We start from the raw sequence: 22968 nt of genomic DNA on the forward strand, positions 1-22968 counted from the left end.
AGGAGACCAGGCCCTTTTTTGATATTTGAAAAAGGCTGAGGAAGGCTGTGATGTGCTGGAAGGAAGATTTGATTAAGCAAGATATGAATTCCTCCGTGTTTTTATTTCAAACGAATTAAGTCGGGTATAAATCTCGTTTTTTGTTCGTTATTTAAAACGGGGAAACTGTTGGGGTTTTTTGTCTTTGAAATTAGATTTCACGTTATTTTTATTGTTTTATTTTCCTGTGTATTTTGAAAAAAAAAACATTTCTTGATATTATGGTGATTGGTGGTGATTTTTTACCTGATTGCTAAGAAAGCATGAATGCTTGTAAGCAAGCAACCAGAGGACCGACGGCTTAAGGTCCTCTCCGAAGGACCTGTTACTGAGGATTAATGCCTTACCAAAGGGCACTAGTGCACCAAGTGGGAATCGAACCCGGGTCACCGGAATACGAATCCCCGCTCTACCGACTGAGCAATCGCGCCTACTACTGTTAATGTTTATCATTACCCATGTGATATTTTCCAATTTACTGGAAAAAATGGTCACAATCTATCGACTTAACGTGTTGTCCAATAGTCGTAGTGTAAAAGTCGTGCACTTCGGGATCGAATTTTGCTGGCAAACTTGTTAAGATAATGATGATGAAATTAAAAGGAAGGATGAAATTTTATCTGTGAGAACCTTAGGCCTATATTTATTTGACTGACCCCCTCTCTGTCTCTGTCTCTCTTTCAACTTTATCATAAAATTAGTAAATATACTTTGAAAAATAGATGCTTTCATTATTAGCCAAATCAGATTAAAAGACATTCAACCTTAAAGAAAAAATTACTCCTTTTTTATTCAGACAATGTTTTATTTCGTAAATAAGACCATAGATGAAAATGGAAAGCTTTTAACATCTTTTAAAATATGTGATCATTGTGATTGTGATGCTATCCTAACTTTATAATGGCGATTCAACTTTTGGTCACATTAGATATACATAAATTGTTGAAACATGATTCTAAATTAGTCCTCTGTATAACTTGTAGATTTGTTCACAAGTCTCATATTAATACAAAGAAATAAATGAAAAAATATGTTCCCTGCCATATACAACAAAAAGGTCTATATGTATAACATATTAGGAAAGAGGAGATGTGTGCAATCGAGAGAGGAAAATGGAGGGAAACACATACAAATCACTTCAAAGCACAAAGCATATGGATATTAATATACATTGCAGTGTCTAATATGAAATTTTGATTAAAATCGAATAAAATAATCAAACTTCCAAAGACAAACCAAACTGACAATTAAAAAGTGTAATTGGATTTAGTTTTAAGAGAGGGTAACTAACAAGATACTGTAATCATAAACACATTTTCTGAGAAAGTATGTAAAATGCTATTTTTATTATCACCCCCACCACCAAAAAAAAAAATAATGATAAGCAAATAGTCATTCCCATGTCGGGGCTGTGATGATCTCGATCAGTATTGTCATTTACATTGCCAACGCTGAAGTTCATCTCCTGGGTATTTTTCAGTCCACAGCGCCTCCACATACATGTAGACGTAGGTTTGCTGATGAATAAAGAAAAAATAAATATTTCCATGTAAGCTTACCGATCAGAGAGAAAACGAATGTACAAGAATGATTAATACTTTTTGTTAGTAATTTTACTGGGACTAATTCTATATTTTAACGTTCAAGTGAGGTATGCATAATACTCTTTGCTACGCTTGCATTAATTTCAATTAATTACTATATATGTTTTTTGGGGGAAAGATTACACGTGGACACAAAGAACTACCTTCCCATTTTTAACTTTCAAATTTCTTACCGCTGGTATAGTGAGGTATTCAGCACGACTAGCGCCGTCCTTCAGGAGGCTTCTCAATGATTTCAGCATCTAGATTTTAAAATTAAAAATACAATAGATAAAACAACCAAGACCCAAAGACATGTGGTACATAACTTATACTAAAACGACTAACCGGTCATTATGAATCACCTAACGGAAACAAGTTGTGTATTTAGAATGATGTTAGGATGTTGGCACTAATGAATAATCAATTTAAAGAAAAAGACAGAGATAGAAAGGGAGAAAGAGAGAGAGAGAGAGAGAGAGAAAGTGAGAGCTTCACAAACGTAGAGAGCTCGAATGAATTCCCAGAGTTGCAGCTGCCTATCTATGCATAACTTCACCGATACCTGTATTGCTCGAATCTTGTAAAAAGTATCCGTTTCTTTGGCTTTGAATCAAATAACAAGTGGAATGCCTCTGGCCGTCTCACCTGCATCACGCAGTTAAATATAGCAGCAGTGCTGACTTTGAAAACTACTCTAACTCGCACAAGATGTTCAGTGATACATGGTTACTATTATGTCCACTTTTTATGAACTAGACCAATAAACTTACAGAGATATGATTGTTATTTAACAAAAAAAACCAACATGGCTCACAGTTCATTGACCTTTGACCTTGATCATGTGACCTGAAACTCGCACAGGATGTTCAGTGATACTTGATTACTCTTATGTCCAAGTTTCATGAATCAGATCCATAAACTTTCAAAGTTATGATGGTAATTCAACAGATACATCTAATTCGGCCAAAGTTCATTGACCTTTGACCTTGATCATGTGACCTGAAACTCGCACAGGATATTCAGTGATACGTGATTACTCTTATGTCCAAGTTTCATGAATCAGATCCATAAACTTTCAAAGTTATGATGGTAATTCAACAGATACATCCAATTCGGCCAAAGTTCATTGACCTTTGACCTTGGTCATGTGACCTGAAATGCGCACAGGATGTTCAGTGATACTTGATTACTCTAATGTCCAAGTTTCATGAATCAGATCCATAAACTTTCAAAGTTATGATGGTAATTCAACAGATACCCCCAATTTGGCCAAAGTTCATTGACCCTAAATGACCTTTGACCTTAATCATGAGACCTGCAACTTGCACAAAATGTTCAGTGATGCTTGATTACTATTATGTCCAAGTTTCATGAATCAGATCCATAAACTTTCAAAGTTATGATGGGAATTCAACAGATACCCCCAATTCGGCCAAAGTTCATTGACCCTAAATGACCTTTGACCTTGGTCATGTGACATAAAACTCATGCAGGATGTTCAGTGATTCTTGATTAACCTTATGTCCAAGTTTCATGAACTAGTTCATATACTTTCTAAGTTATGATGTCATTTCAAAAACTTAACCTCAGGTTAAGATTTTGATGTTGATTCCTCCAACATGGTCTAAGTTCATTGACCCTAAATGACCTTTGACCTTGGTCATGTGACATGAAACTCTAATAGGATGTTCAGTAATACTTGATTAACCTTATGGCCAAGTTTCATGAACTAGGACCATATACTTTCTAAGTTATGATGTCCTTTCAAAAACTTAACCTCGGGTTAAGATTTGATGTTGACGCCGCCGCCGCCGCCGTCGGAAAAGCGGCGCCTATAGTCTCACTCTGCTATGCAGGTGAGACAAAAACTAGCATGTATTTGGTTTAAATCACATTTTGAGATGCACGGCGGATAAACAGAAACGCTTAACCCTAATACTACATTTTTTTCGGTTCGAACTAACACACACATGATAGGCCAAACAGGCATACGATTTTTTTCTGTAAAAAATCGAATCAAATTGGTCCGACTTTACGACCCGCGTGGTTTTAAGAATATAAAAAAGTTTTTATCATTCTCATATTACTTAAAGATAAATCTAGATGGCAATGCACAGTTCACTGTATCCTAAGAAATTAATGAGATTACATGAGACGAATTAACAATAAATCAGGATATTCCAATAAAATCGGTTTATTTGTCTGATTCCATGGCTTCTTTATCTCTTTTATTTCATTTTGTACGTTAAATGCCAATGGAAAACAAAGTCATTATCAGTTTAAAAAAACAGGAAATGAAGGGGGCACAGGCGCACAAATGGGGGCTCTTCTCCCCGATTTTTATTCAGTCCTAAGACCAAGAATAACCATAAAGAACAAGAAAGATTTTTTTTCTTAAGGGAAAAAGGTAAATTCTCACATTATTTGTATACTATTTTCTCCAAATCTATTAGGTTTTAATGTTATACGTGAAGGCAAAAAATTATTGCTTTCTTGTTTCGCTCGCAACTTTCATAGTTCATAATTTATTCCAAAGCATCTTAAAACATACATTTGCATTGCATATTACAAAAGTCTTCAAGTTGTCAAAATTATGGGGGGGGTGTGCAAATCGACGTCCCTGGACCGACGCCTCTATTAAGGGGATTAACACTTTCAAATTTCGTAAGATGTCATACACCTGCAAATTGCTCAACCTTTACCTCTCTTTTCAACTTCGAAATAATTTTTCAAATGCCTACCTTTAGGCGATCGGGGGGGGGGGTGTCTTCGGCGCATATACCGAAATAGGTCAGTTTATATAATAACTTTGTAATAGGCCTACACCTGAGATCCCCAAAATAGTTTGTAGATAGCATTTTTTTCTCGTTCCGTTACCATTCGAATTCCAATTCATAGACAGCCAACCCTCTGTACTTGTAAAAAAAATATATAACTTTCATTGATTTTTGTCTCACCTACATCATAGAGTTAGACTATAGGCGCTGCTTTTCCGACGACGGCGGCGGCGTCAACATCAAATCTTTACCTAAGGTTAAATTTTTGAAATGACATCATAACTTAGAAAGTATATGAACCTAGTTCAAGAAACTTGGCCATAAGCTTAATCAAGTATTAATAAACATCCTATTAGAGTTTCATGTCACATGACCAAGGTCAAAGGTCATTTAGGGTCAATGAACTTAGATCATGTTTTGGGAATCAACATCAAAATCTTAACCTGAGGTTAAGTTTTTGAAATGTCATCATAACTTAGAAATATATGGACCTAGTTCATTAAACTTGGACATAAGGTTAATCAAGTATCACCAAATATCCTGCATGAGTTTCACGTCACATGATTAAGGTCAAAGTAAATTAAGAGGCTTTTATAGGAGGAGATTATAATTTGTTTTAATTTACTATCTATTGTCCACGGCGGACGGCATTTGAATAGTAATGAGTCAGAAAGAAGAGGATCGAAGGTATTTGAATTCCAGTTCATCGTGGCTTAACCGTGAACCAGAATAGCCTGGTGGATGAGTCGCTGCCCGGAAAGCAGTAGATGGCAGGTTCGAATCCCGCTGGTTCCAATTTTTTCTGACTTATGATTTATGATTTTCATACAGATCGAGCATACTGATCTTATGATTTTCATTACAGATCGAGCATACTGATCTTAAACAAATAGGAGTAATGCCGAAAAATTTGTTAAGGTCAAAGGTCATTTAGGGTCAATAAACTTTGGCCGATTGGGGGTAACTGTTGAATTACAATCAAAACTTTAAAAGTTTTGGATCTGATTCATGAAACTTGGACATAATAGTAATCAAGTATCACTGAACATCCTGTGCAAGTTTCAGGTCACATGATCAAGGTCAAAGGTCATAGGACCAATGAACTTTGGCCGAATTGGGGGTATTTGTTGAATTACCATCATAACTTTAAAAGTATGTTGGTCTAGTTCATAAAACTTGGACATAAGAGTAATCAAGTATCACTGAACATCCTGTGCGCATTTTAGGTCACATGACCAAGATCAAAGGTCATGTGAGGTCAATGAACTTTGGCCACATTGGGGGTATTTGTTGAATTACCATCCTATCTCTGTAAAGTGTATTGGTCTAGTTTACAAAACGTGGAAATAAGAGTAACCAAGTATCACTGAACATCTTGTGCGAGTTAAAGTAGTTTTCAAAGTCAGCACTGCTGCTATGTTGAATCGCGTGATGCAGGTGAGACGGCCTGAGGCATTCCACTTGTCTTGAAATTAAAAAATAAATATCAATTTCTTTCATTTTTGGCCGACATGATACTTTTGAATTTCTTTATTCTCGCTGCTGAATTATTGTGACAAATGAAAATTGGGATATCCGTCCGACAGAGGTTCTTCCGACTGGGATTGCTTTCCAGAATAATGAGATAATTATTATTATTATTTGAATGGATCGACTTGACTTACTTTCAGCCATCATTTAAGAAATCTTATCGAGGTTGGAAATAATTTAATCACGCTTCAAAATATACCAGCAAAATTATATTTTGGACAGTCAAGGACAGAAAATTTAATCACGTACTCGCTCGCTCGATGACACGTAAGGACGTAATGTAATATGCCCTCACAAACTACGGTACTTTGACTTCTTTCTCTCTCCCTCTTAAACAAAGCAGGAAGCTCAAAGTTTTCATTTTCATTTAATTAATTTGGGAATGAAAAAATGCGTGATTTCAAGGGAACTAGTTTCAGGTCAGCACTTAAGTATAAGATGGCACATGTCTTTAATATTACATAATTAGATTAATGACAAAGTTCAATATCCATATTCACAAATTTGATTCAAGTAGTCAAAGTTGATTTGACCTGGAAAATGAAAATAATTCACAAGGACACTTATTTTTTTTCTTATAACATGTTTGCATATCATATGTGTCTGTACATTAGTGGATTATACCCTTTTTTATCATTACTGCTACTTGTCGTTTTTGTGTTTTTGCTAACAGGGCCACTTGGAACACCACCGATTCGGTAATAATATGTGCCACCCTGTATAAATAAATGAATGAATAATGAATATCAAAAATACATATATTCTTAATGAAATATAAAGAAAAAATAAAATAAATTATGATACATCTGTTCCCATATATAAATGGAATGAATATTAGAATGAGTTGATTCATTTTTCTTACTGATTCCACCACTGGAAGGAGCACCATTAATGCCAGGAGGACCATCATAAATGCCAGGAGGAGCAGCCCTTTTAAATACTTTGGCTTCTGCATAGATGAGATTTTTTAAGTAGAGAAATAAACTGTTCCATTTAGCATGAAGAACTAAACCAAACAGAATTGTGAAGTGCAGTCACTATACACGCTCTTTAAGAGCTGAATTAGCACTTCATTTTTTAGAGTGTATGTTCCAGCATGCCAAACAGCATTACTGTAGACAGCAAGATGATTATGCGTTGCGACATGTGACATTATGCGTTAGAAAAACTACGACATTGTGCGTTGACTGCGACATTATGCGTCGGACGCTCTTGGCATCATGTCGCAATCTGCGACATTATGCGTTGGTGCGACATTCCCGACCTTTCGATCGAGGACGCGTACGCTAATTTAGAACGGTAGTTCATTTTGGAAGAGACTTTTGGGCCCGTCGTTATGGTCGTGAAACTCCGTCCTGTAATGCAAATTGTGTGACATGAGATTTTTTTCGTTTCGCATCTGGGACGGAAACATTCAATCTGCGTTTCGTGTGCAAAATTCTGGTTGCTACTATGGTAACAGCGATATATCTGATTTAGGACGACCAAATCCAAATTTGGTTCCTCCCAGAGCTCGAGAGGCCGCCCGGGGGACCCACTTCCATTGAATGGTGGATACCAGGCGCGACCACAGGTAAAAGGGGAAAGAGTGGGTAAGTACGTTATGTATAAGCCTATGTAGCGTTATGAGGGTGTGGGAAACAATGATTAAAATACTGAAAAGGGTTATATTTCCACTACTTGTAGGGTGTCACAACTTGCTGAGAGATGCATTTTCATAATCTGGAAAAGACCTTCCCTTGTTTAGGGTGCTTTTCGAAACCCCATTGTCGCGCCTGGTATCCACTCATCAATGGAAGTGGTCCCCCCGGAATTTGAATCTTTCTGGGGAAAGTAAAACATAATGCCCATTACATCGTGTGCTAGAGGCATATCGTTTGTGTAGAAGGCGTACACAATAGAACAAAGAAACCCGTTAGCTCAAACCATGGACCCTAGGGTCCGTGCTTAAACGTATTGTACATGTATATGCTGTGTACAGAAATGGTTTCGGCTAGAGAGGTTGATCTGACCCATGAAATCAATTGCCAGTGATCCACCAATAATCCACATTAAATGCAATATCGATTCGATGGACTGTAATGATCTATATCTAAGCCTTCATTCAGTAAGTTTTTCCTCATTCAATATGTACTCGATCTGTTTGAAAAACCACTTTCTTATCCATGTCATAATCTATTTTAGGTCCTGCATTTCGAATAGACCAGTTCGTAGTTACTTCATGGACAATTTTGGTCAAATGACCTTTCATTTCTTTCATCATGATAGGCAGATTTCAAAGCAAGATATTGCGTAAGCTTGCCTTACATAGCAGGATTAAGAAATTGAATAGACCAGGTGACTAGAATAGCACACAAATGAACACTTAATGAAGGCATTTGTTGCATTCCTACTTTGAATGCATATCTTAGCATGTTGCACAATGTACTTTGCAAACTGTGAAATACCAGTCGTTCGTGGAAGCATTGTTGTTTTTTGTGGATATAAATGAAAACGACAATTCAAAAGAATATATGAATAATCAAGACATCAAAGTTGGTGCTTATCTCATTAGATTTTAAAGCACCATGTCATTTTAGTACAAATGACCTTCTTCTGATCATGCGTAGAATCTTTTGATCATGCGCAGAAAGGAACTACGAACTGGCTTTTATCTCCAGCCATCAGTCATAATATACATGTATGTATGGTGCGGATGTCGCGGGAAAGGATTTTGCACACGAAAAGCAGATCTGTAGGGCCTGTAACCCCCCTGTAACACAAAGCTTAGCATTGATCGTACAGCAGTTTTCTACGTTTGATTCTATTGACTATAATGTACAATCAATCTTAAAAATCAAGTGTATGATTAAGCGTTAACTTTTGTGTTAGGGGACCCCAATATTAGCGTCGGTGAAGATTGCGAAAGGTCCCAATTATCGGTTGTAACAAGCCTTTCCATGTATATAGTTCATTTTTAAAGGACACTCCCACGTTGACGTTTTTATATTGTGTTTTTGTATAATTAGACAGAAAATAGTAAAAATATTGGGGAGTATACATCTGGAATGAAAATGCGTTTATAACAAAGTTAATGACCAAGTTCAATATCCATATTCACAAATTTGATTCAAATAGTCAAAGTTGATTAGACCTGGAAAATGAATATAATTCACAAGGACACTTATTTGTTTTCTTATAACATGTTTGCATATCATATGTGTCTGTACATTAGTGGATTATACCCTTTTTTATCATTACTCCTACTTGTCGTTTTTGTGTTTTTGCTAACAGGGCCACTTGGAACACCACCGATTCGGTAATATGTGCCACCCTGTATAAATAAATGAATGAGTAATGAATATCAAAAATACATATATTCTTAATGAAATATAAAGAAAAAAAAATTATGATACATCTGTTCCCATATACAAATGGAATGAATATTACAATGAGTTGATTCATTTTTCTTACTGATTCCACCACTGGAAGGAGCACCATTAATGCCAGGAGGACCATTATAAATGCCAGGAGGAGCAGCCCTTTTAAATCCTTTGGCTTCTGCATAGATGAGATTTTTTTAAGTAGAGATATAAACTGTTCCATTTAGCATAAAGAACTAAACCAAACAGAATTGTGTAGGCATAAAGGCATAGCCTGTGACTTTGATTTAAAACGCAAAGAATGTAATTAAATAAAGAATAACTCCAAATACAATGTATTTCATGTTTTTGTAATAATGAATATTACATTAATTCAACATAGTTGTGAGATACGTCAAAATATAATGTTACGGTTTAATCCGCCAAGTTTGAACTGGTGTTTTGTGTTTTGCTTATCTTAGTTAATAGGTTATTCGGAAAAAGCACAAAATTTAAATGTGTTGCCCTGTGTACTAATCCCGATAATTATTATTTATATTACATGTATATACTGTGTATCGAATCAGTAGCGGACCGTGACCCGAAGGAGACAAAGCATCAGGGGGGGGGGGGGCACTGCATTGTCTGTGAACAATGCTGTGCCCCCCAAATGCTTTGTCTCCTCCGGGTCACGGTCCGCCACTGTATCGAATTACACATTGTTAACCATTTCACCACAGTTAACCATTATAAAATCTCGCTTAAAACACATATGTCTCCGTTCCATACTAATTCTTCTTCTGGAAATAACACATTGTTTCACAGTGTGTGCCACAGTGTGGGACGCAATTTGAAATCCATCATTTTCACCGTCTTTACCAATTACAGTAATGATTTGCTTGAAAAATCAGCTTTTTGATGATTTGAAGATAAGATAAAAAAAAAGGGGGGTGGTCAAATACCTGTATGTTCCAGCATGCCAAACAGCATTACTGTAGACAGCAAGATGACAATAATTGTGTTCCTCATACCTATTCCGGCTAAGAGAGAGAGAGAGAGAGAGAAATAAAGTGATTTGGTAATCAGTGCTTGTAACGGGCTCAACCTTTATCGCCTTTTTAGCTGATGATGATTATTATCATAATAATGAAGATCATATTGATGATTATACTGATTATGATTGATATCATTTCGAAACTGATGATAAGGATGATGATGATGATGATAATGATTGTGAACATGATATTTAGAATGCTAGACCAATTTTATCGCGCTTCTGTGGTTTCTTAAATGCCAATTGGCACTACAGCCTTACACGAAATAATACATTTTCGACAAATAGTCACACAGATAGCTCACACAACTCCCGCCCTATACTCGCACACACACCCACACACACATCCCCTTCCCCTATCTATTTAAGACTTCATCAAAGGAAATTTATCAAAACATGCATTAGTTTCTTAAGTTAAGATGAGTATCCATTTACAAATTTATGCACGAACACACCACCATACCCACCTACACCCCCTCCGCATCAACAAACTCCAACACATTATGAAGCACAAAACACTCGAACAAACTTTTTTGTTTGATAATTACCTGTAAGTCAAGAGAAACAAAAACTTGTCGAAGCTGCACCGTGTGAACAGCATAAAAGAAGTAAATTGATAACCGAGTAAGTGAATGAATGGAGAAAAAAAGTACCAGCACGAATAAGAGGCACTACCAAAATGGCTGCTAAAGCATAAATATCCACACTTCATCTATTATAGTGTCTGTATTTTTTGTATCTATTCAATGGTTTTACGGGTCAAGTAATAGGCCTACATTGTGGCAAGTTACAAGGACGTCAGTGGTAAACATTCCTAGTGCGGGACTAGGAATGTTTACCACTGACGTCATTGTAACTTGCAACAATGTATTACTTGACCCGTAAAACCATTGAATAGATACAAAAAAATATAGACACTGTAATAGATGAAGTGTGGATAATTATGCTTTAGCAGCCATTTTGGACGCCATCCTGGATTTCCAGGTACCCTGGAGTGCTCATGTTCACTCTAAACTGTATTCATAGATCTTCTTACCATGGAATATGAACTGATATTAGATCTAGGGTGGACAATGAGGAGGTATGTAAAAACTGTGGTGTTAAAACTGACACCAATTGGTGTTAATAGAGGAACACATCCTGAGGTGTTAAAAAACACCCTAGAGATTGAACATAACACCAAAGGGTGTAAATGTAACAACCATAGGTGTTGTAATAACACCTATAGGTGTAAAACTAACACCACCAATTTAACACCGGTGTAAAATAAATGGTGTGGTCCTCTATGTACACTGGTTAACACCACAGTTTTTGCTGTGTGTCCTTTTTCTGTGAATGGCGACCATTTTGGACGCCATCTTGGAGGATACATGATGACTATTAGTACATTATTCTATACATATTACTGGACCTATTCCGGAAAAATCAGCTTGTTACCATAAATTTCCATTATTAAGCCTCTTTTTACTAATGCTCTTGGTATAAAAGTAGTAATTTTCCTCATAAGACCAACTGTGGTACAGAATAAGGTTTATTTCGCATTTTTGGTACACTTTGAGCGCAGCGGTGGTTGATAAAAATATTGTCTGCAGAATGATAAAACAGGGTTATCCTGTTTGTTGATGTGTGAAAAAAAAACTATTTAGAGGGGGCACTCGCCCATATCCAACTTACACGGTTTTCAGTTACTGACCGTCCAAAGATATGAAATCATAAAGAGGGAAATAGTTGAAGCCGTTGCCCCCCTTTTTCGCACTTTTAATTATTACCTCATTGGTTAAAACATTGTTAATGAGCCCGCCCCTCTCTCTCTTTCTTTTCCTCCTTTTTTTTCACATGCAGCTCAACTTGCCGAAGAACAAGTTCATCAAGCCGCCAGGGTGGGATTGGGAAGGTTCATGGTCCGTCAGCCTTGATGCAAGGTAACCCCCCCCCCCTCTTTCAACTGACAGTGTAATTGACTTCTAGTAGAACTCATTTAGTTGAATTTATTGTTCATTGTATGAAACCAGTCTTTTAATCGCAAGATTGACTGTTTAATTACTGCTCGACATGACTCCGTTCATGGCGGTCAGTTGAGTCGACATAAGGAAATTTAGAGGGGAGTAAATTGATCAAGGAAGGTGAATGTGTGTGAGTGCAAGTGAGAGTGTGTGTTGGTTTTGGCTTGGGTGAGGGTGTGTCTGCAAAATGGGGTGTGTGTGTGAGTGGGGGTGAGATGAAGGGTTTTGGGATGGGGTCGTAGCTGGGTCCTGTTCACAAACATGTGTCGTAATGAAGACTGGAGTTCTTAACCAATGTTCTCTTTGTCTTCTCGGCACACTCTTAAAACAGAGAGTAAAAGTTTAATTAGTATTAGGTAGAAAGGGAACATGCATGATTGCTGGGTAATTTTGCCCCCAATATTGGTCAAAAGGCAACACAACATAAATAAAGCGTAAAATTTACAAAATATTTGGTATCTTTTTATCCAACAAACATGCTTGTTTCCATTTTACCCAATATAAACACTCTTTTAGAGTACAGGTAGGACAAATTCAGTCGTTTATCATGTTTATTATAAATCTAGGAGCTTCTATCTTACCATTAGTGTCAATATTATTTTGTAATATTATGCGGGATAATTGGGTTCCAAAATTGTAACATATTTATCACATATTTTTCACAGTCTACTGTACGACGCAGATGCAGGTTTAGAACATTTCTTAGAAGATTGCTTCGAGCAGCAAATGCGCTACGTCCCCGGGGGTGAATTTTCGGCAGCCAGTACGCCATTCACCAATGTGGTATGTAACGAGACTTCCCAAGTAGGCTTATATGTGTGGAGCGTTGTGGCCCAGTGGATTAGTCTTCGGACTTTGAAACAGAGGGTCGTGGGTTCGAATCCCAGCCATGGCGTAATTTCCTTCAGCAAGAAACTGATCCACAATGTGCTGCACTCAACCCAGGTGAGGGAAATGGGTACCGGTAGGAAGTAATTCCTTAAAAAGCTGTGTGCGGTATGAACGCCTAGCTTAGCCGAGTAATATAAGAGCGCCTTGAGCACCTAACAAGGTGGATATGTGCGCAATATAAATACCCTATATTATTATTATATCCTTTTGTACCATTGCGCTGAGAAATAATTAACATCATCATATTGTCTCTTTCTTCTTCTTCTCCTCCTCCTCCTCCTCTTCCTTATTTTTCTATTCCATTCTTTTTCTTCTTCATCCTATATTACAACTTCTACTTCTTCTTTTTCTACCGTCACCTTCACCTTCCATCTCCATAATGATCATCATCATCGTCATCATCATCATCATCATCACAATCGTCATCATTATCATCATCACCACCACCACATCATCGTAATCATCATCACCATCATCATCATCATCATCACCATCATAATAGGACAATGTCGAATGAACTATTCATTCAGGATTACTCTTGGTTTTACCTGTTTATAAATTATGCTTATTTATTCGTTATTTTTGGCTGAAACACTCTTGGACAATGATACATTCACGTTCTCAAACTGGCTGCTATCTCTCTTCATTCATCATCACCAGAAAGGAGATCCCGTTCTCCCCAAAGATAAGATCGAATGTCCCCATGGATGGGAATGGGATGATGCCTGGCAGGTCGATATCAACAGAGCTTGCGACGAAGAAGGTACAGTCTCAAGTCTTAAAACTATAGAACTTTCCTCTCTCTGTCTGAGCTACAAATAGTGATAACGGCATATAATCACGTAAAAAATAATCATTTGAATCGATTTTATGATAACTATATACTGTCCTCCTAGGAATATGTCTTTAAAATTACTTATCCGAAGTAGATTCGTCGACAACTTTTTAATAATAATTTCAACAATAATAAAATTCGATAATCGAAACTACATGGGAATTCAAAATGAGTAACAAAATTAAATCCTTCCTCCCAAACTTGTAAAAAATGCAATCACAATTTTGCTTCTCATCAAAACATTAATATCAAATTTAGTCATGGTAAATCTCTGATAAATTCCTTCACAGGATACGAGTATTGCGTAGAGTCTACTTCTGCTGCTTGGACACCTGCCTGTAAGACGTATCATATGTGCCGCAGGAAGCGATGGGTTCGACCAAGATCGCTCATCAAAGGCTTCAAGGTGGAAGAGGTAAGCACGAATGCACTCCTACATCTCAAATCCGATAGCACCAGATACTTCCTATTTAGCCTGTTAAGGAATCTGAAATGAAAAACGAATCAAATAGTCAATACTAACAATATACAACATACAAATATTCAATGCACAAAAGATTTAGCTTCATTGTATCGCGCCAATCTATTCACATAATAATAAAAAGAAGAAACGGTTTTTTTTTAATAACGTCAAAAAATACCTATGAAGCAGGAATGCGGTAGCATTCCCATACACGTGTGCAGATCAAAAAATCGCTCCTACATTCTTTGAAAATTGTCTCAAACTGCTGTCCCAGTTTTCAGTAGTCTTTTGTAAACTCCCCAAATCTCTCGTCAATTCCCGGCGCCAAAGAAACTTTTTTGTTAGAAAAGGACATTATTTCAGTACAATCAGTCGGTTTACCTTGGTGTAAGAATGTGTGCATCCTTGTATATACGTGAACACAAGATCCGGAGGATTGAGATGTTCCCCAAGAGACTGAGTGCCCCTAATGACGAAAAGTGCGAAAAACAAGAACATTCATTGACTGCCATGCAGGTCGAGATTTCGTTTGGAATATGCATACCTGACATAAATCATAAAAAATTCCACTTCTTTTGTACACCTTGGAACAGGCAAAAGAAGAACACGTTGGAGACGACTGGGAGTACGCACCGATGTTTAACATGAGATTCCATGCCACTGAAAGGAAGATGGACCTGGTTAGAAGGAGAAGATGGCATCGTAAGATGGTAGCAAAGACAGAGCATGCAGCCTCAATATTCTCTCTAAAGAGGGCGGTAAGTGATATCTATAGAGAGGGGGAAAAAATGTTGTAACCATTTCACCCTTAGATATTTGGATGACTGAACAAATTGATGATAAAAGTATACCCCATGTTTCAATGTTTTGTTTCGTTTTGTTCCATATACTTTTTATACCCAAAATAATTGCAGCACACTTAAGTTCCTGATTAAATTGTCTTCAATATTTATTTGTACTAAATTGTATGTGCTATTCTGTATATATACTGTTACTTTGTATTTTGTGTATTTTGTTGAAAGGAAAAGAATAAAATCTAAATCTAAATATCAATTCGAATGACGTTATCTTTTCAAGCTTACTGTTTTCTTCCATTCTGTCTCCCTCGCTATCTTCTCTCCCACTTTATTTTTTATGTTTGCTTGAATAGATTACAGATGACAAGCATGAAAAGCAAGATCAACCTGTTCCTAGGATTCTCCTGGAGCCTAAGGGTAAGAAAATTCATACGAACGTAGGACAGCAACACAGGCATCAGCAACAACATTACAATGTGTTGTAGCCCTCTACGTTCGTGGATGATAAGGGCATGACACCCTGCAATGAATGCATTCATGAAATTAAATTGAAACGAAATATCATTCATTAAACGAAAATTACATTATTGATGTCATTGATCCACAGCATATAATAGAAAAACACAAGCACTGGATCTTTGATAATATATAATGTAGACGTTTCTACAGCTTCAGTAGACATTTCACTTACCAATCTTGAGAGAACAGCCATCATCATGGTTAATGTGTCTTTTTCCACCTTTGTACACATGCCCTCTTCGATTTCATTTCGTACAAGGTTGAGTATTAAGGATGAAGAGGGGGGGGGGTCAATCCCCATTCCTTTAAATATGAGAGATCTGTCCTGGTACGCCATTTCTGCATTTAATCGAGTCTGTTCTGATTCAATAAGCATTGTTTCTTCCTTCCCAAGATATAGGTATTTCCCATGGCCGAACCATCGTACGCCCTGACAATATCCGTAATTTTATTTCTTAGAAACACACAAGTATCAGCTGCGAGCGTACATGTTCCAGGCACGGAACCTGATAGCAGCAGACTCGGATAGCTTCTCAGGCAAGTATCTAATATCCATTTCCAATCTAAAGTAGATATGGAAGCATATTGACCGGTCCGACCGCAGCCGAATCGGTCAAACCTGGACCTTGTTTCCATCTGGAACACTTTTTTGACTGGTCAGAATTTAGATCCAAAGGCATTTTTGCCGATCTAAGAGGTGTTTCAGGTCGACCAGGACCAGCTTAGCTGAACCCATACCGGTTTTTAGTCTAGAGCTTCTTGGTTGGCCCAAAACCGGTTATAAATCCGCAAGTCTAACTTTAGACTGGATGCGAAAGCATTTTACGCCACCATTTTTTTTTATCTGGTCAAAACGTTTGACCTAAGAAAGAAGTTGTTTGGGTATCACCAGGGCTGACCAACTCGGTTGGAAAAGATTGCACAACTTTTGGCCTATAGTACCGGTACTCAATGATCAGATATTCATGTGTGCTTGTGTGGTTATAAAGTGCCAGGGAGCCAAGTCTCGATTATGTGAAGGACTTGAGTCTAAATCCATCATTCTTGTGGTCGGTTAGAATGGGTATACATGTAGCTCATTAATCATTGGTCTCACGAGCCGTTGAACTCGTATTGTTAGACCAAGATATGGTTTAATTGCTGCCATGGCTAGAGTGTCACAATTGTTAACGATAATGGTAAATATGTAGGGGAAGGCGGGGTAAGTTGTGACAGTTTTTGCTTTTTGCATGTTAGAATTGATATGATTAATAATCTTGACGAAATAAGTACCTTGCCTTGAAATTTAATTCTTCTGAAATATTTTCCACCTATATATAACTTTCTATCCCCACACTGAAAGTCATCGTGACCTTTGAAAAAAACGATGTCAAATGGCTCAACTTGCCCCATATATGGGGTAAGTTTGAGCCACCTTCTGGGGTAAGTTGAGCCACAAAAACTATGTACAAAATGTATGAGGGGAGAACCAGCATGTCAATTTTTTGTTTAAAGTCTTTTCACTTGCTAATTCTATATAAATACTAACATCCTTTAAAAGGAAAAGTGCAGTCATGTAAATTTGCTCCTTTCAGCCAGCATTTCAATCGATTTTTATGGTTTGTTTGTTTTTTAAGATACATTACCATAGGAATTACCATGGCTCAACTTGCCCCATGCTGTTTGGCTCAACTTACCCCAGTCCGAACTTAGTGTGATAATTTTGTATCCACACATTTATTATGCATCCATCATATAAAAGACTATGACAAGAATGAAGATCCATACCTGGACTAATAATGTTGTTATCATGTCTTTATTATATTCAAAGACGTGTGTGTTTATAAAGCACTTAGCTATTTCACACTCTTTTTTACTTTTTTGGCTGAAATTCATGTTTTTCCCTCTAAAAAACTACTTTTTGTTTCAAAGTTGAAAACAATGTGGTGGGGTTAGGGGTATGCTATGGGTCATCAAGACATGACACCACCACAATGTCTGACTCATTCATTATTGGCCTGGGGCTGGTGGCTCAACTTGCCCCTATGCTCAACTTACCCCGCCTTCCCCTATGCATTCGTTTGAGTACTCAACCTATATAATCATAGAAATACTACTACAACTACTACTACTACTACTTCTACTACTACTTCTACTTCTACTACTACTTCTACTACTACTACTACTACTACTACTACTACTATTACTACTTCTACTACTACTACTACTACTACTACTACTACTACTACTACTGCTGCTGCTGCTGCTTCTACTACCAGCAGCACTACTACTACTGCTGCTGCTACTACTACTACTACCACCTGTCCAGTACTACAACTACTACTACTACTGCTACTGCTACTACTACTACTACTACTACTACTACTACTACTACTACTGCTACTGCTACTGCTACTACTACTACTACTACTACTACTACTACTACAACTACTACTTCTACTACTACTACCTGCTACTACTACAACTACTACTTCTACTACCACCACTACTACTACTACTATTACTACTCTTCTTCTACTACTACTACTACTACTACTACTGCTTGTACTACTGATAATAAAAGTGATGATAATTATAGTACCAATGAACATTGTTTCATGCTTGTAGCACCAACATAAGAGAGTTTCTATATACAGCTTTGTGAGAATGATAAATAAGTGTATTTTCTCATTTTCAAATAATTATACCATGATTCATTCTAAGCAAAGTGAAATTGTACCCTTAAGTAAACTTTTAGATAACACATTTCAAAATGCACTTTTCAGACCCGTTTGCCTTCGTGAGTCTTTTGTTTCGTAGTCAACGAACTCATATCATCCGACACTCGCTCTCGCCGACATGGGACCAGACCCTCATCTTTGAGGAGATCGTCGTCCATGGATCTCCGGGCTTTCTCGCTCGACATCCCCCAGACGTCGTCGTTGAGATCTTCGACTACGATGCCTATGTAAGTATTGGTGCAAATATCATGATTATGATATAACTTTATCATCATATAAACAAAGATCTAAAGTGTTCTCGTAGATGTACAATCAACTTGCTTGCTTATATTGATATTATACGTGTGTTACTGCACTAGAGATGTCTACGAAATACAAATATCCGTATCCTTATTTTTATGGGTATGACATTTCATTGTCAGTGTACCTTAAGACTAAATTTTTATTAAGCAAAGCCTCTAACATGTTATGTAATAATTGTTTATGACTAGAATGGCATAAAACAATAAAATACAATGAATGTATAAGGTCAAGACCATAAAGCAAAACGTGCTGAGTATATAGAAAGTGTGTAATCATGTGAGAAAATATTTCAGAGCTGTCAGGCTCTTAGCTTGTTTGATTGCAAGCGGCAGATCATTCCAGATTTGACTACCTGAATAAATGGTTCAGATGCATCTGACCCAATAAATGATTTCCTATAAAATTCAGTTTTATATTTGGGTAGACGCGACACCATCTTTTCAGTATTACGAGTTGAAACTTCATCAGGAAATACAAATCTATCAAACAAAATCGCAGGTCTTAATTTGTTAATATATACATTATAATTGATACATTAGACAGCATGCTGTCTTTCAAAACAGTTTATCAAGAAGAGTTGGCCAACTCAGTTCCTGAAAAACAGCCAATGATCGGATATCCTATGACTTTTTCGAGAATACATGACCTGGGCCTCTTACAAAGAGTTGCGATTGATTCAATCAATCGCAAGTATGGACGGCCAGCAACGTCAACATCTATTATGCATGTTTTTTTTGTGCAGTTTGTAAGGTATTGAAATATACTTCTCTGTGATCACACATTAAAACAATATTTCGAATTCACTACTGTTATCCTTTTTTTAAATCTGTTTTCAGAGGAACGATGAGTTCTTGGGTCGAGCCATTGTCAAGCCGCTTGTGAAAGTGGATCCGTCTGATCGCCAGGTGTGTCGGCTAGGATGGCACAGCCTTCAGCGAGGAACAAGACCAGCAGGAGAACTTCTTGCATCTTTTGAACTCTTTCTTGCGGTATGTAGAAGGCGAATTTGCACTGATGTGATGGAGCGGGGAAGGAGTTGTAAAGGGATTTAATCTTTCTTTTCACTTTATCACTCATTATTTGGGGCTTTGTAAGTCTTCTTTTTCTTTTGATACTTCTTCTCCTTCTCCTCCTTCTTCTTTTCTTCTTCTCCTTTTCTTTCTTTCTTTCTTTCTTTTCTTCTTCTTTTTTCTTCTTCTTTCTCTTCTTACTCTTTTTTCTTTATCTTCTTCTTCATCTTTCCATATTCATTATTATCATTATTGTTATTATTATTATTATCATCATCATTATTGTTCTTGTAATAGTTATTGTCATCGCCATCGTCGTTGTAGTAGTAGTAGTAGTAGCTGTTGTTGTTGTATAGCATTATTATCATTATAGCTTCATTTATGTATTATGAGGGTTACTTTCATTATCACCACATCCCCATCCCCCCATTCCAATCACAAATCTTCCAGATATTTGTGCCGAAAGTTTTCTCCATACTCCATTTACAGAAGAACCATTCGGACCTGCCCTTTCTGCCGCCGATGAAGAAGGACCGTTACGTGGTACCAAGTGGAATACGACCCGTCATGCAACGCACTGTTGTTGAGGTATTATTTTACACACCGGAGATGTTTATCTCAATCAGGTTGTTTATGACAGATGAATACTACTTTATAAGCATTATTCAACCATGATTGGCGACTTACCGGCATTTACTTCAACTTTAGTCTTGGCAAAATTGAAAAAGTGGGCCTATATAGTCATAAAATGTAAAAAAAAATATATACGTTCTAGACCACCCCTATATTTATTATTTCGAACCGTTTGCTTTATTCTTGAATGTATATAACATGGAATATTTGGTAGCACCAAATGACCAAAATGTCGTGTAAAACTAATTATGCGTATCATATCGATTCATGTTAGTCCATAAAAAAAAATGAGAATACAAATAAAAATGGATATACCTATTTGATTAAAACGATTCAAATATGAGATTACATTTTAGAGATATCAAAACAAAGGGAAAATGGTGCATCCTTTATTGTTTTATCGTATTGCTCTTGCTTAACTTATTAAATGGTGTTATAGTCATGAATATTACCAATTGATTAATTTCGATTTCATTTCGTTCCTAGATTCTTTGCTGGGGGCTCCGAAACATGGCAAAGTACATGCAGATGAGTGTCGACTCACCCAGCGTCGAGTTTGAAATTGGCGGGAAAGTGGTGGAGTCGGAGGTGATATCAAACCTTAAAAAGAGTCCCAACTTCAAAAATCCTGTTCTCGTAGTTGTTGTGGTAAGATTGAAACATTATCTTTGCGTCGCTACCATTCATCATTTTTGTTCAAAACGAAAAAAAAAATAATCATAAGGATATCGCAGGTATAAGCAATGGACGTCATTAAAAAGTATTTGCATGTGGCAGTTCTTTCAACGCCCTTTCAACTGGAAGATTTCAGATTCGAATCTTGAAGCATTGAAATACTTTTCGATTATATTTTTCTAAATGACCCCTCGGCTATGAAAAGGGAATCATTCCCCGTTTTCAATCATTTTTTTTTTCAATATGGAGCTCTTGGCCCCCTGGTTTTCTAATAAAATGAAGGCACATGTTTGTATTGCACCTATTGCGCTTTTCTGACAGAAAAGAAACGCTTTTATTGAAATCTTTGGCTTTCATATTTATAAAATATTATTTTTGTCTCACCTGCATAGCAAAGTGAGACTATAGGCGCCGCTTTTCCGACGGCGGTGGCGGCGTCAACACCAATTTTGAAATGTAATCATAACTTAGAAAATATATGGTCCTAGTTCATGAAACTTAGACATAAGATTAATCAAGTATCACTAAACATCCTGCATGAGTTTCACGTCACATGACTAAGGTCAAAGGTCATTTAGGGTCAATGAAGTTTGGCCAAATTGGGGGTATTTGTTGAATTACCATCATAACTTTGATAGTATGATGGTCTAGTTCATAAAACTTTGACATAAGAGTAATGAAGTATCACTGAACATCCTGTGCGCATTTTAGGTCACATGACCAAGGTCAAAGGTCAATGAACTCTGGCCATAATGGGGGTATCTGTTGACTTACGGTCATAACTTTGAAAGTTTATGGATCTGACTCGTGAAACTTGGACATAATAGTAATCAAGTATCGCTGAACATCCTGTGTGTGTGTTTCAGGTCACATGATCAAGGTCAAAGGTCATGTAAGGTCAATGAACTTTGGTCACGTTGGGGTATTTGTTGAATTACCATCATATCTCTGTAAGTGTATTGGTCTAGTTCATAAAACGTGTAAATAAGAGTAACCAAGTAAAATATCTTGTGCGAGTTATAGTAGTTTTCAAAGTCAGCACTGCTGCTATATTGAATCGCGTGATGCAGGTAAGACCGCCAGAGTTATTCCACTTGTTATATTTTTGGCGCAATTAGGGCTAAACGTTAAGTTGAGTAGGCCTGCCCTATGTCCTAAGCTTACGAAATAAACAATCATCTTAAATGTTATGATATCATGAGACTATTTAAGGTATTCTTCATGAGCTTATTGGGTTGAACATTAAAAAATTGCATTATTATATCTCCGCCAATCAAAGTTTGAAGTGGGTGTGTAGGAATCAGTGTATGGTTGGGGAGTTGGTCTTGCGGTCGGTCAGCTGCAAATCTTGCGCATCAAACTACTTCTTCAGGTTTAAACCAATTTTCATGAAACTTGGAACACATATTGGTGTTTGGGTTAAGATGTGCAAATCATATTTATCGCATGTGTAGGAAATTTTGTTGCCATGGTAACGGCATATTATGGCAAAAATTAAGTAAACATCTTGCAATTCGATCTTCTTCTTCTGTTTTTAATCAATTCTCATGAAATTGGGCACACACACTGGTCTTGACGTAAAGTTGTGCAAGACATATATTTTGTGTGTGTGTGTCAGAGATCATGTCGCCATGGTGATGGCATATTACAGTTTATATAGTGGTGATTGTGTAAAACTATTGTGGTTTAAAATATTTCATACTTCAACCAAATTTGGTTTACACATTGGTTTCGAGGTAAAGATGTGCAAGACACATATTTTGTGTGTGTCGGAAATCGTGTTGCCATGGTA

The 22968-nt window shown here is 37.0% G+C and overlaps 2 protein-coding genes across 3 annotated transcripts in view; one reads left to right on the top strand and one right to left on the bottom strand.

The window, feature by feature from the left end:
* The window catches only part of LOC121425594 (myoferlin-like), a 109305-nt gene that overhangs the window by 58671 nt on the left and 27666 nt on the right, over positions 1 to 22968 (top strand). For both annotated transcript variants that reach the window (XM_041621705.1, XM_041621706.1), the window contains exons 24-34: positions 12170 to 12249; positions 12996 to 13113; positions 13882 to 13984; positions 14347 to 14471; positions 15113 to 15277; positions 15670 to 15733; positions 16295 to 16372; positions 18601 to 18782; positions 19695 to 19847; positions 20358 to 20456; positions 20988 to 21149. In XM_041621705.1, the coding sequence (XP_041477639.1) occupies positions 12170 to 12249; positions 12996 to 13113; positions 13882 to 13984; positions 14347 to 14471; positions 15113 to 15277; positions 15670 to 15733; positions 16295 to 16372; positions 18601 to 18782; positions 19695 to 19847; positions 20358 to 20456; positions 20988 to 21149 (1329 nt within the window). The remainder of the gene's footprint in view (positions 1 to 12169; positions 12250 to 12995; positions 13114 to 13881; positions 13985 to 14346; positions 14472 to 15112; positions 15278 to 15669; positions 15734 to 16294; positions 16373 to 18600; positions 18783 to 19694; positions 19848 to 20357; positions 20457 to 20987; positions 21150 to 22968) is intronic.
* On the bottom strand, positions 835 to 11056 carry LOC121425595 (collagen alpha-1(III) chain-like). Its single transcript, XM_041621707.1, has 6 exons — positions 10876 to 11056; positions 10236 to 10313; positions 9386 to 9472; positions 6795 to 6881; positions 1817 to 1885; positions 835 to 1556 (listed from the first exon to the last, which is right to left on the bottom strand). Exons 2-5 carry the CDS (start codon positions 10300 to 10302, stop codon positions 1845 to 1847), a joined length of 282 nt encoding a protein of 93 aa, XP_041477641.1. The 5' UTR covers positions 10303 to 10313; positions 10876 to 11056; the 3' UTR covers positions 835 to 1556; positions 1817 to 1844.

Source organism: Lytechinus variegatus, chromosome 12, assembly GCF_018143015.1.
Source record: "Lytechinus variegatus isolate NC3 chromosome 12, Lvar_3.0, whole genome shotgun sequence".
Taxonomy (NCBI): domain Eukaryota; kingdom Metazoa; phylum Echinodermata; class Echinoidea; order Temnopleuroida; family Toxopneustidae; genus Lytechinus; species Lytechinus variegatus.

Excerpts from the sequence above, each read along its gene's own strand:
- LOC121425595 (XM_041621707.1), bottom strand. The coding sequence starts at position 10,302 with ATGAGGAACACAATTATTGTCATCTTGCTGTCTACAGTAATGCTGTTT. Across the intron at positions 9,473-10,235 it reads TGGCATGCTGGAACATACAG|AAGCCAAAGGATTTAAAAGG; the intron begins GTATTTGACCAC and ends TCATCTATGCAG. Across the intron at positions 1,886-6,794 it reads TCCTTCCAGTGGTGGAATCA|ATGCTGAAATCATTGAGAAG; the intron begins GTAAGAAAAATG and ends TTTAAAATCTAG.